We start from the raw sequence: 14133 nt of genomic DNA on the forward strand, positions 1-14133 counted from the left end.
GTAGATATCACTGTCCTGATCAGGCTCAGTGACTTTAGACTTCAGAGCTTAACTGACATATGGCTCAGATCTACAAAGGTATTTATGTACCGTGCTCTCATGGATATGAATGTAGGTTTAGCTCAATTTTGAAAATGGAAATAACGGTCTTGAAAAATACTACCTTCTGCTTTTTGGAGTGGAAGCATTAATTTAGATAAAGAGAGTGTCATCAACTGTCTTTTTATCTAATATATTTCTGTGCTGTGCTTACCGCAGTGAGGCTCTGATCTCGATGAACCCTCTGGATACAGCACTAAGTGAGGATGCACAGGAGGAACAAATACTGAGGAAGCTCAGATACAAATGGTTTTCTTGCTTGCTGTCCACAGGATTTAATTCTTTTACTCTGTGGATTGCCTTAGCAGCAGAATTTAACGCATAATGACTTTACAATTTGCACAGCTCTTTTTATGGGAGTCAGTTGCTATCAACTGTGGAGTTTAAAGAAGATGGAAGAAAATACATTTTGATTTTGCTGAGCACATGTGAAAGCCACATACTCTGATGTTTCCAGTGACTGCTATCTTTTTTTTTTCTCTTGTTTTAAACACAGAAGTAATTTTTTTTTCTTACTGAAGGAATTATAGCACAAAAGGTTTCATAGCACAAGGAATGAAAACACTTGGAATAATGAGCCTCTGCGTTCTTGCATCAGGAAATCCCAGCAGAAACAGATGAACATCCCAATATTCTTCTCTGCCTCTTCTTTTTTTCCCACAGGGTGCCCTGACAATTTCACCGATTCTCAATGTTTAAATCCCATTACTGCTTTTCAAGGCTGTATGAGACTCATCTTTATTGATAACCAGCCCAAGGACCTCATTTTAGTTCAGCAAGGCTCCCTGGGGAATTTTAGTGATTTACACATTGATCTGTGTGGCATCAAAGACAGGTAATTATTGTTTCCTCTTTCTTGTATTTGTTCTTTTTTTCATCCTAGTGGTTTATAAATACAGGTTGCATTAAGTGAAAATTCTAATCTGCCAACATTACGGATATTAGGCATAATAGAGCTACTAATAGAAAATATTACAGCAAAGGTAGGAGGACTGGAGGGGAAATTGTTTCAATTACATGAGGCTCTCTTCACATTGACTTGTAGGAAATTGAGTATGCAAATTCAATCAAACTACAGATTGGTGAAAGGATTAAATTTTATGCATAAACAACACTTGATTGCTTTGTAGTTTTAGAGGGGAATGAAAGAGAAGGAAAAATTATTTGATTCATCAGAACATGTCATCCCCTTAATATGCTAGTGGTTTTTGCTTAAGTAGATCATTTACAATTTTTCTTGTTAGCCATTACAGCACAGCACGTTTATAATGAAGATACGGTACACCTCATGTGACATACTGCCCATTCGGTAGGACAATATAATGATGAAATGTCTGTATCTACCAGAGACGCATTTCAGTTTAAATACTGATCTGAATCCCTCCTAAGCTGAAACCTGACAGGAAACCCAGATTTTCTCATAAAGAGTAGAGAGGAAATAAGCAACCAATTTTTATTTAAGTACTTCATAATTTCTCCTTTGCTTCCTATGGATTTTTAGCGTCTAAGTATTTCTGAATTATTTCTGCAAACATGTACTTTGAAGTTAGTATGTGGAATAATAGGCTTTGATTTTGTTTTTTTAAAATCTAGCTAAGTTCTGAAAAATGGAAATGGAACTGCTGGAAATTTCATGTTCTTCAGATAGTTAAGTGAATAGTAAGGAAGTTTTGGAAATGCATTAGGAGCTTAAGCATTTAATATATTTTTTCAGACATGTTGCTTAGAGAGGTGGAGCTGAAGGCTGATCTCCCTTATTACTTACTGTAGGAGGGATCAGCCTGCTGGAGCTGCAATCTTTTGAAAAGTGGGCAAAACCTCTGTTATGTGAGACCTTTGTGCTCGTCTTTGTATGTTCATGTTTGTTAACTTGTACAGAGAAAATACTGACTCTGCTGATCAAACCTGTTTGCATGTTTAACAATGACTGGATTCAGGGGGATATGAATTTCACACTTGGTGTGCCTGATAATGGCAGACGGAATTGATAAGATGCAGGTGATTTAACAAAAGGAAGTAAAATGTAAACTTTCCTGAGAATTAAGAGAAAGAAAGTATTTTGCTGTTTTCTTGGAAAAACAGATTCTTTGAGTGGACCATTCAAAGGCAACTTATATATTTGCATATTGAAACAAAAGAGAGGTATTCTGTTATGATGCAGAGCTGCTGTGGGATGTCTTCAGTGCCTTCATTGTCACCAAGTTCAGGCTACAATGTAAACCTATGGTACTACTGTAAGTGTCTTCCTCATCTTTAGTATCCCAAGGATGGCAAGCATCAGTCTGTGATCATACCATTCAATTATTTAGGGCAAGGATCCAAACATAATAAGAATGGTGGTGCTTTACATAATCATTGCCTTGGATATATCACACACATGAACAAGTGTCATGGTTTAGTCCCAGCTGGCAACTAAGCACCACACAGCTGCTTGTTCACTCCCCCCCTGCCCCAGCAGGATGGGAGAGAGAATCGGAAAAGTAAAAGCGAGAAAGCTTGTGGGTTGAGATAAGACCAGTTTAATAAATGACATGAAATGAAATAAAATAATAATAATAATGATAATAATAATAAAAATTGTAATGAAAAGGAAAATAACAACAACAACAAACAAGAAAGACAAGTGATGTGAATGAAAGCAATTGCTCACCACCCTCCGACCAATGCCCAGCCTGTTCCCAAGCAGCGTCCCCCAGGCAGCTTTCCCCTAGTTTCTACACTGAGCATGGCATCATATGGTATGGAATACCCCTTTGGTCAGTTGGGGTCAGCTGTCCCGGCTGTGTCCCCTTCCAACTTCTTCTGCACCCCCAGCCTACTCGCTGGTGGGGTGGGGTGAGAAGCAGAAAAGGCCTTGGCTCTGTGTAAGCACTGCTCAGCAGTAACTGAAACATCCCTGTGTTATCAACGCTGTTTTCAGCACAAATCCAAAACATAGCCCCATACTAGCTACTAGGAAGAAAATTAACTCTATCCCAGCCAAAACCAGCACAGCAAGTTATACGTGATCTAGTAAAGATTAAAGCACTCTCTTCCAGTGCAGTTCTCTGGACAGCCTTGACTTTATGTGTCTGTACTATTTAATCTAGGTAGATCTATAGTAGATATGATCTATAGTAGTTATGGTCATATAGTAGATATGATCACAAAACCAAAGTAGATTTAAAAAAAGGGAAAAAAAGATTTGATTTACAATTGGCAAGTGATTCTTTTATGGCTGGATTTGGTGTATCAGTGGAGGTGCCCTGAAGGGGAAGAGAGAAGTCTGTGGTGTGGGAAGTGTTGGGCTGAAGTTCAGAAATTTCCCTCATCACAGAAGGGTGTGAGCCTCACTGGCGCCATGAAGATTGAAGCTTTCTGGTTCAGTGAAACACCTTGCACTCTCTCCCTGTCTGGCAACTCCAATAACTGTGCTGAAGATGTTCTGCAGGGAAGAAGGAAGGATTTTTTTTTTTTTTTGTCCAAATCATATGTGGTGGGTTGACCCTGGCTCGATGCCAGATGCCCACCAAAACCACTCTATCGCTCCCCCTCTTCAGTTGGACAGGGAAGAGAAAAATACAATGAAAGGCTCATGGATTCAGATAAGGACAGGGACATCACTCAGCAATTACTGTCACGGGCAAAACAGAGTTGACTTGGGGAAATTAGTTTAATTTATTGCCAATCAAATCAGAGTAGGATAATATGAAATAAAACCAAATCTTAAAACACCTTCCACCCACACCTCCCTTCTTCCCAGGCTCAACTTCACTTCCCAGTTTTCCACCTCCTCCTCCCCCCTGAGCAGTGCAGGGGGACGGGGAATGGGGGTTGTGGTCAGTTCATCACACGTTGTCTCTGCTGCTCCTTCCTCCTCAGAGGGAGGACTCCTCGCACTCTTCCCCTGCTCCAGCGTGGGGTCCCTCCCATGAGAGAAGGTTCTCCACAAACTTCTCCAACATGAGTCCTTCCCACAGGCTGCGGTTCTTCACAAACTTTCCACGAGGTGCAGTCCTTCAGGAACAGACTGCTCCAACGTGGGTCACCCACTGGGCCGCAAGACCTGTCAGCAAACCTGCTCCATCGTGGGCTCCCCTCTCCACTGGTCCACAGATCTTGCCAGGAACCTGCTCCAGCATGGGCTTCCCATTGGGTCCTGCATGGGCTGCAGGTGAATATCTGCTCCACTGTTAACCTCATGGGCTGCAGGGGGAGAGCCTGCCTCACCATGGTCTTCATCACGGGCTGCAGGGGAATCTCTGCTCCAGCGCCTGGAGCACCTCCTCCCCTCCTTCTTCACCAACCTTGGTGTCTGCAGAGTTGTTGCTCTCACGTATTCTCACTCCTCTCTTCTCCAGCTGCCATTGCGCAGTTGTTTTTCCCCCTTCTTAAATATGTTATCCCAGCGGTGCTACTGCCATCGCTGATGGGCTCGGCCTTGGCCAGCGGTGGGTCCATCTGGGAGCTGGCTGGCATCGGCTCTGTCGGACACAGGGAAGGCTTCTAGCAGCTTCTCACAGAAGCCACTCCTGTAGCCCCCCCGCTATCAAAACCTTGCCACGCAAACCCAATACATCATATTACACATTTTATGCATATGAGACACAATCTTGAGAGAGGTTAAATTTACAGAATTGATTTCAGGAAGTTACAGAAGTTGTTCAAAGATTCACAGGGTGAAGTACTGCTGGTGCAGCACCAAAGTCAAGAGTGGTCATAGCAGCAAGGGACAACTGGGAAGAGAGATGAAATTCAAAGAAAACAAGGAAAATACAGACAAGAGCCAAATCCTTTGTGTTATTTTGCTAACACAATTGATCCTAAGCTAGTGGATGAGCTGGGGAAAGACAGAACAAGAAAGTATTTGTGGAGTGTGTTCCTCCTAACCATTTTTGAAAATTTTGGGTTCTGCAAGCCTATGTTATGGCATAATTGATTACAACAAACTATGGATGGAAAGTTTGGGAGAGCAGGAGATTTGAATTCAAATCTAAAGACTCTATTGCTGTCTAGTCTGCATGGTGTACCCTTGAGTATGTTTTCAAATCTTGTTCAGATTGGTTCATTGCACAAAATGTCTGATACTTCCAGTCACTGTAATTCAACTAGTCACTGTAGTTCAACTAGTGCTCTGTATCACAGCAGCTCTGGACTATAGGAAAGTTGGGGTCTGGCTCCAGGCGTGCAGTATCCAGCTGCTCATTCTCTCTATATAAGGAGTTTTAAAACTCTGTAAAAGCATCTTCTCCAAGAAATGTGATCTCCCCTTTCTTAATCATAAGATTTATTGCTGTGTGCACTGTAAAGCACGTGTTTTTGTAATTTTAACATGTGGGAATTGTGTAGCTTAATTAACATGTAAATGGGATATTTGTCTTGGTTATCTAAGCAAAAAAAACTCTTTTGAGGAATATGCCTCTATTTAGAAAGCAGTTTATTTTTTACAGGCTTATAGGCCGAGCTCATTCAGACCTGGACTCTGAAAGCAGTGGTTAGGCAGCTCACTGCAACTGATGCTTGCTTTTAAAAAGAGAATTAATGACTTTGTTTTGAAAGATGATAAACTGGGACTACTATTGATGCCAGCAGTATGTTTTTGAGAGATAATCTAGTTGTGTAAGCATATTACACCCCCATCCCCCAGGATTCCCTGTACAAAGTGATGAACCTCCCATTTAAATGAGCCATCTGAGGGACTAAGCCTTAATATCTCATCATCTCTCATCTCTAGTATTTGAACTATATGTGCGCTCAAGTGAACTTGGCATGAATACCTGCTGTCTCCCTGTATTTGTTATTTTCATCCTTCAGTAACTATTTCTCAGGAAATAAATGCCTTGTCAGTAGCTGACAGAGTACACACAAAAAATGAGGATGCCCATAGAAATATACAGAGTTTTGCCTTCTTTCCATTTGTTGGCTGGGGAGGCAGTGCCAAGTGAAGATGCTCTTGGAGGCACAAGTGAACTTGACCCTATTGCTGACCCTGCTTTGAGCAGAGGGCTTTTGCTAGAGACCTCCAGAGGCTCCTTGCAGCCTCAGCGATCATGTGGACAAGGCCACCCAGTAGCTGCTCTGATCCTGGCTGAGTGGGCAGTTCAGGATGTACCTGTGAGAGCTGGGATTAGCAGATAACACACAGAAAACTCATGTCTTCTGTGCTTTCAGTAGGACATTAAGACGTTGTACAGTCTGGCGTTGAACACAGCAATATGGACTGTCCTGATGACGGAAGAAGGATAGTTAGCACCATCTCCTATTAAAAGACTGCTTGTCTCTAGCCCTTAGCTGCAGTGCCAGCATCACTAATGTTCCTACTGCTGCATATCAAGTCGTCTCTGATTTGCAGTCCCCTTGTACGATACCTACATGTTGTCCTTAGGTGACACGTCCTGTGCAAGGAGAGGCATCCCTAATCAATTCATATCAGAGATGTGTCTGCTCCACAAGCCCTGCAAAATAGTGCCGTATTCTCTTCTTCATCTGCTTCAAGACAAAGATGTTCCTGCAAACTGTTCCCAATGCCTTGTGAAACAGGAAAGTAGAATCTGTAGGAGGAAGCAATTTTTCTTGTAGCAATGTGAATGTAGGACTCTTGGCACTGCCTGCCTACTGTTAATCCAGCTAACTAATTTTTTTCTTTTGTTTTCAGTATGTATAGTTGCTGTGGTTGTCCAAATACACAGATTGTTCAGTCTTTTCTGAGGACATTGCAAAGTGTGGTGCTTACACTACCCCTGTTATGAAGTGTTAGAGGTCATAGCTGGCTGCAATGCATTTATCCGCAATCCAATGAGAGGTAAAGAAAAAATGACACTATATCCTGCTAAGCCATAGAGGTCTGCTCCATATTTAAAAGGAAGTGGATTTCCTTTTATTCTTCTTTGTTGTTGCTTTTTCAGGATTTCTGCTTGGTTAGGAGTGCAAGTGCACATCAGGGGTTGTTTGCTTTGCATTGAATTAGTAAGTCAGAAAATACAGTTTCTTACAGCATGCTGGCATTTCACCTCTATGGCATGGTATAGAGCAGAAAGTAACAAGGCAGAGATGTCTGGAAGTGAAGGTGCCATGAAGTCCTTGAATTCAGAGACTTTTTATTAGGGAGGGAAAGAGATATCTTTGAGTATCTATGCAGTCTTTTGTAGCAGTACATGCACTACTTTGACCATCTCTGACCAAAAGCCGTCTGGCATAGGCCCAAACAAATAAATGCAGACTCTCTTTGAATTTATTTTCAGTTCAGAGTGTTATAGATTAAGTTCATGGCTACAGGGACTGTACAGCCCTCAGTCCTGGTGTTTTGCACTGTAAGTGTTTTTTGGGAAGGGAGGCATCTCCTGTGGGTGACACATGAAACCTAAAAGTTTCCAGGGGAAAGCCTGAGCAGTAAGAAAGTCTGATGAGAACAGAATAATGCTTTCTGTCTTTGGCTATTAATCTGTAGGGAGGACGTCAGTGTCAAGGGATCGGGAGGTGGCAAGCAGCATAAAAAATTCATTTGCTTCTCATAGATGCTATAAGTCAGAAGGGACTCACTCCCTTCTCTTGAGCTCCACTAAGTCTCTAGCTTTAAGTGTATTGCCAGGCTCCCTTCACCTGCAGGTAGTGTGTTAGGGGCTTTAGAGATACAAGCTGGAAAGACTTTCTAAGTACTTCTGGTTTAGAGGAAAAAAAAACCCACAACAGGATGTCTTTTTCTTGATGCTGTCTTCACTTTGCATTTCCCTCCTCGATACCTTACAGTGTTTGCAAAGACTTCTTGACCCTGTCAAACAGCCTCCTGGAAATGAGTTAGGGTTTTAGTTACAGAAACTTCTCACCCAGCAGGGTAAGAAATCACAGGGGCATCTAGTGCAGTGGCCAGCTGGGCAGTGTGGCTGGCGCAGAGCACTTCTTTCAGTCTTTTTAACACTGATGAAAGGCACAAGGCTCCAGTCTCTAGGGTTGCCAGCGCTTCCCTTCCCTGTCTAGCTTGTGTATGTGGCAGAACGGAGGGTTGAGTCTTCTTCTGCCTTCTCAAACTGACAAACCCTAACCTGTTTCTTCAGGAGAGTGGTAACAAAAGTATTGGTTTCTCTAGTGCTAATACTGATTCTCTAACCTGAGGTTTATTCAGTGCTGTGATGGGCCATAAACTCAGATCAGTTGCTATTTTCTTTGTGCAATGTTTTCTCTTGTTGGCTTAGAAGGAAAACATGCTTGCTGCCATTCCCCTGATCTAAGCAGGACCCCTGAGCCATAGCATTGATAACAAAATACCAAGCTCTTAACATTTACAGCCTTTGTTTTGAAATTTGGGGTAACTGGCAACTCTACAAATCTTGAAATACAAAACAGAGCGGGTGAGCAAAATAGGTGGGCAAATGTGTCCGAGTGAAGAGCAGCAGGGGGATGAGAAAACCCTGTGAAATAAACACTAGACATAGTTGCCACTTGGTGTTTAGCTGCCCTAGGTTCATTAGGACTCATGCTTCTAAATTTCTGTTCTCTATAAACATATTCAGAGCCCAAACTCTTTCTTGAATGGCCCTATCTGTATGGAAAGATACAGAATAGGTCTAGAAAACATCCCTTGCAAAGAAAGATTAAGTTCTGGTTCTTTAACCAGAAAAGGTAGCGCTGAGGGGAGGCAGAATAATGGTCTTCAGGTGCTAAAAGGCTGCTGCAGTGCAGAAGGGAATATCTTTTCTGACTGGGAGGTATAGGAGAGCAGCTATGGCATAGACTACTTGAGGAGCCTGTAAAGTCTCTGTCACTGAAAGGCTTTCAGAATAGGTTAGATGAGTCTGTGAGAAATAACAAACACAGGTATGGGTGATCCTGCCTTAGGGTGTGAGCATGGACTAAGTGATCTTCTGAGTTCGCTCCAGCTCTGTGCAATTCTGTTGCATTTGCTCAAGGCTTCTCCTCCAGCTGGAACAGCTGTGTCTTGGTCTTGCTTTAGGGGTTCTGAAATGTCAACAACAATAGCGCTGCTTAAGGAAAAAAAAAAAAAAAAGGCAAAAACCCCCCAAAAAGGTGGGAAATATCTTCCAGGAATTCAGCTCAGGATTTCTCACACCTGTGAGAAAGCTCATGTGGTAGATGTATCTCTCAGACACTCTAAGGCAGTGCTGTGGCAGGGAGTAGGGACCATGTAGCCCATAGGTACGGTTTGGTGGTTTTTTTTTAACCTGAGGTGTATGCATTAAGTTTGGAGTGTAAGGAAATGGGGGAGAAGGAGCAACACTTTCTACTCATTTGTCACTTCCCTGATTTGCTTTTTGTTTTTAACAATGCATGATTCATTTTTAGAACTGCAGGATGAAGCTCTGTGATTGCAAAATTTATTGCCCTGATTTTTCTTGGGATTTCTTCTTTGCAGATTCCGTGATGTCTAGAATGATGGTTCAGCTCAGGCTGTGTATTTTTCTTTGATGAACAGTAACTTGATTCCCTTCTCCTTGGCTCTCTGTTTTCATGAGATCCTGTGATTTCTTGGATTTGAGGTGTCTGTCCCTCTTTCAGATGTGGTCAAAATGAGGGTGAGTTTGTAAGCTCTTAGGAGGAGGCGGGGACTGAGGCACTAGATGACTATGGGAACATCTTCCCCTTAGTAAATCAAGCTAACAACTGTGTGTTGATCCCTTCACAACCTCTATTTCAACAGCTAAAAGATGAAACGCAAATCCAGTTGGATGTATTCACTGACCTCAACCCTGGCCTGACCAGCCCTTTCCAAGAAGTATATCCTCTCTGGGCCACTCAGAGGTGGTACTGTGTGTAGCTCTGACTATAAGAGTCTGTCATTCAGACCTCATAGCTGTTTCTAAAATTGACACATTTTTCTTTTGTGTGCCACAAACTGTTCTCTACAAGGAGAGATTAAATAGGCTAGGACTCTTCAGCCTGGAGAAGACAGAGCTAGGCAAGGTCGTACGATGAGGAGCTGCATGAAGGAGGTGAATAATAAACAAGAATTTGCTGTTTCTCACAAATTCAGATCCTACACAGCATCAAATTGGATGTTGTTAGATACCGTAGAGGTCAAATACAAAGGAAGAAGACAGTAAGGCGTACGTGAATCCATAAGCCATAGATTTCTTGAAGCTGGCAAAGTGTTCAGTGGGATGCTCTTAAACTTATTTCATCAGCATCTTTGCTGTGACACTGTCAGAGTAAGGAAATTGAAGGAGAGGCACTGTTGAGCTGAAGCAAAGTCTGGAGGGAGGTGATAATCTTAGGACTAGGAAGCCCAAGTTCCTTACAGTTTTAAAAACATCCTTTTCATTGTGGGCAGCTCTTTGTAGCTCCGTTGTTCAAAACCACAATATATTTTGTCATAGCTGTGCTAATCTCAAAATACGTTGGAATCTGACTGTGAGTTTTGCTAAGTACTAATTCTTTCTGCAGTGTGTTTTCTCTTTGTATGTGGCAGTGGAATAGTGAGGGTGTGGGTCTGTCTGCATGTGGGCAAACAATGGAAGGCATAGCCTGGGGGAAATTCAAGCAGCCTCTCATTTAAAAATAAATGAAATGGGTAGGAAAACAAATATGCAGATGCTGAGAACTTGGCCACACTGTTGAGAAGCTCTGGGATTTCCCGTTCAGTAATTGACTGGAATGCCAGATTCTGGGACTAGAAATACTAGCTTCAGTCCTGAAGCTGAGTTGGTTGTTTGCTGTTGTTGGCATCCTGTTCAAAGAACTGATGCAGGAATGTGGGCTCAAGAGATATTGCAGCTCAAGAGTTGCCATGGATATTAGGAAAATGTGCCAGAAAATCATTAAACCTCAGTTCAGAAACACTGTGGATTTCCAGCCCTTCATCATCCGGCACAGATGCTCCCTTTGGTCTGAGCAAGGCTGTCTGCTCTTACAGCAGATGGACCCCTTGGAATACAAGGGGTTGCGGTGTTGCCTGCAGCCTGAAGGCATGGGTTGATTAATCTCATCCACTTCTTGTATGTAGAGGAACAAACTGCTTTGCAGCATTGGTCACAGAGAAGAAAATTCCATTTCCAGGAGTTCTTGCATTCCGTGTGTACACAAAGAGTTTGTAAGATCTGGTGTGGTTTCCCCAGCAGGTCCTCCAAACTCTGTAAAGAGAAGTGCTTAGGAGGCATTGCAGTTGGGATAGCTTATGCCAGACAGCTGTCATAAAGGGAGAACTGGCTTTGTTTTCCTCTGACTTGACACCTCTCATGGAAATAGTCTCTTTTGCCCCTCAAGATGGTGCTAGGCAAATGGTTGCTTCCACCAGGCTTTTGAGACACATCCTTAACGATGCCATTGGTTATATTAATGCTTTTGAACTCCTCAACTCCCATCATAAGGATGTGGTATTTAAGTTGACCAGTGATAGAGAAAACTCTCTTAAGGAGCCTGAAATTTCATATGTTTGCTATTCCTGCCAGGGCTGAAATAGCTTGAAACTGTTGACTTTTTGGTAGCAAAGTTTATCAGGACAGAGGTAGGGCTAAGGCAGATGCAGAAGCACGGTGTTGTACACCCATTATTATACTGTTGTAAGTTTTATACACCATTTCTGCTTGTGTATATAAGACTAGGTAGTCTTGGGATTAAGAAGGCCATTTATGTGTTGATCCTGTCATTATTCATAAATGAACTATGAGGGTAGTCAGAGCCTGCTTTCTTTTAGGCTCAGATTCACATGACTGCATAGATAAATGCATGCATTGTTCTCCCTGTCTACAACTGCTAGGGTACTTCAATCTGATTGCTGCAGTTCGTGTTGATTTTGCGCTGATGAAGCTTTGACTGGGTTGTCCTATTTTTACTTGGCTGGCACCCTGCCCTCACTATAGCAAATACTGACAGTACTTGTCAAGGACAACACTGGGAACTTCAGTTCCCTTAAGTGGCCTGGGGAGGGGGGAAGGAAACAAAAAAAAGATTCATGTTGAATGCACCTTGGCAGATGGACGGATGGTGCATCTGGCAGGACATCCTGGGAATTCCAGAGATCTGCAAGGAGGAACGCAAACCTGACCTCAGATATTTTCTTATGAATCTTGGCAGTGTTTCATCTCCGTAGCATCAGTGGGCAGACAGAAGCACACACTGATATTGCCATCCTTATTAAACCAAGATTCATCTGCATATTCCAATTCTCCCATCCAAATGGAGAGAGCAGCATGTGGCATACATAATAATCACTGCGATGGGATTGGCGTTAACAGCTTACCTCATTAGAGAGAAGCATACTGAGTTGATTCATGAGTTTGCTTCTCTATACTACTCGAGTTATGGAGCACAGATAGCATTCTTAGTCCCTATCCTTTTATCCTTACCCATTTTTTTTCTGTGAAAATTCTTCATAACATTTTCTAAATAAATTAGCTTAAAGTGTTCTTTTTTCTTGCTAAATAGAGCTGACCTTTTGAATCCTGCTTTATACCTACTTCCTTTGTAGACGCCATTAGATTTTACTATCAATTTTTACTTATAAGAAATAATAATAATTTTTTACTTTTTTTCTCCTTTTCTTTTAGTACTGAACTTAACATTGCTTCATGTGTTGTACTGTCAAAATGGGCCTTTGGGAAATTAATTACTATTGCAGGTGAAGGGTGTTAGGATAAATCCGATGAAAGCACAGTCTCTTTTTGCATTTCCCAAATCTCCTCTAAGATTTAATGTATGCCCTGCAGCAGAAGCCAAACTTTATATGATTTCCCCCCCCTCCTCGAAGTTGGCCATGCAAACGAGAAAATATCCTGGCTAATTATGCCCAGTGAGTATTAAATTTATTTATTACAGTCCCAGGCTGGGATTGAAAAGGCAAACACTTAATATTGCATTCACCCCCACATAAATACCTGCAGTGCATTACAGAAAGAATTAAATAAAAAAAACCCCTGACAATTTGGCTTCCATTCTTTTCATTCTCTCTAGTATTGCTATTTTCAGTATATAATGTCTTTTCTGCAGAAATGACAATTAATTTATATTATAGATTATTTTCTCTTTCCAAAAATTCCGCTTATATTTTCTGTTCTTGGTTTTATAGCAATGAATCGGGAGTTTTTAGATCACACTTCTTGAATTTGGATGGTGATCAAAACTGGGACCAGTTGAAGACATAAGAAGGGATGTTATCTGTCCTCTTTTAAAACATTTCTGATTTGGGGTAAATCCCAAAGTAGATTTGAATATTGCCTGCCTATATGTTTGTCATCAGCCAAAAAAAAGCATTTAAACTGCACACATTTAGAAGCTAGAATACCTAGATCTTTTTCTAGAATTGTTGCATTAAATGCTACATACAGGAGAGGCTATCCTGGCTAGTGGTAAGGATCTGATACTCCAGGTTGTAGTTCCTCTGATCTTTTGTATCACCTTAAAAAAATCACTTTAGTCCTGTGGGTGATTATTTCCCCCCTACCCCTTTGTCTCTCTTGCCCATTTCAAATGTAGGCTCCAGTAGACATGTTTACAATAGCACAGGGCACACTGAAGCTTCAGATGTCCTTTCAGTTTCTATTTTAATGAAAGAAATTGTGGGCAGGTTTTAGAAATGTTTCCCTTTCTCATGCTTGTGTTGATACTTTGTAAAACACAGACAATTTGCTTTGTGTTTATGCAGCAAAAATTACAATATTGTTAGAAATGCCTTTCTTCTTCATCAAATTGTTCGTAAAGAATTTATCATTTTTCTCTTTCTCTGTACTAAAAACAAAGCAAAACACTGGAAATAATGATGTGGAAATGGAAGGGGTAAAATATCCTAAATCCAAACTATGTTACGTGGTGGGGAAGGAAAAGGTGAAAAAGGTATCTTAATGACTTAATTCCTTGTAAAGATCAATATACAGTGGAAAAAATAGTATACGAAATAGAGGAATACATGATGTTCTGTGAGAGTTGAAGAACCCCTTGGGTCCTTCCCAAAATTATGTACCTACATCACAAATTAGACATGCTAACTAATGTAATTAAAGCATTGCAGGTAGCTCATTTTGTAGCGTGAGTCTTGGAAACCCCCTCAATACCACACAAGTTTTAGGACGGAAGGGCAGGATGCAGAAAAACTGAGTAAGATTTAAAAAA

The 14133-nt window shown here is 41.5% G+C and overlaps 1 protein-coding gene across 1 annotated transcript in view; it reads left to right on the forward strand.

Moving 5' to 3' along the window:
• Window positions 1-14133, forward strand: part of CNTNAP5 (contactin associated protein family member 5) — a 256571-nt gene that overhangs the window by 123097 nt on the left and 119341 nt on the right. The window contains exon 10 of the mRNA XM_059820523.1: window positions 763-934. Within this exon, the coding sequence (XP_059676506.1) occupies window positions 763-934 (172 nt within the window). The remainder of the gene's footprint in view (window positions 1-762; window positions 935-14133) is intronic.

This window comes from Gavia stellata, chromosome 8 (genome assembly GCF_030936135.1).
Source record: "Gavia stellata isolate bGavSte3 chromosome 8, bGavSte3.hap2, whole genome shotgun sequence".
NCBI classification, from domain to species: Eukaryota; Metazoa; Chordata; class Aves; order Gaviiformes; family Gaviidae; genus Gavia; species Gavia stellata.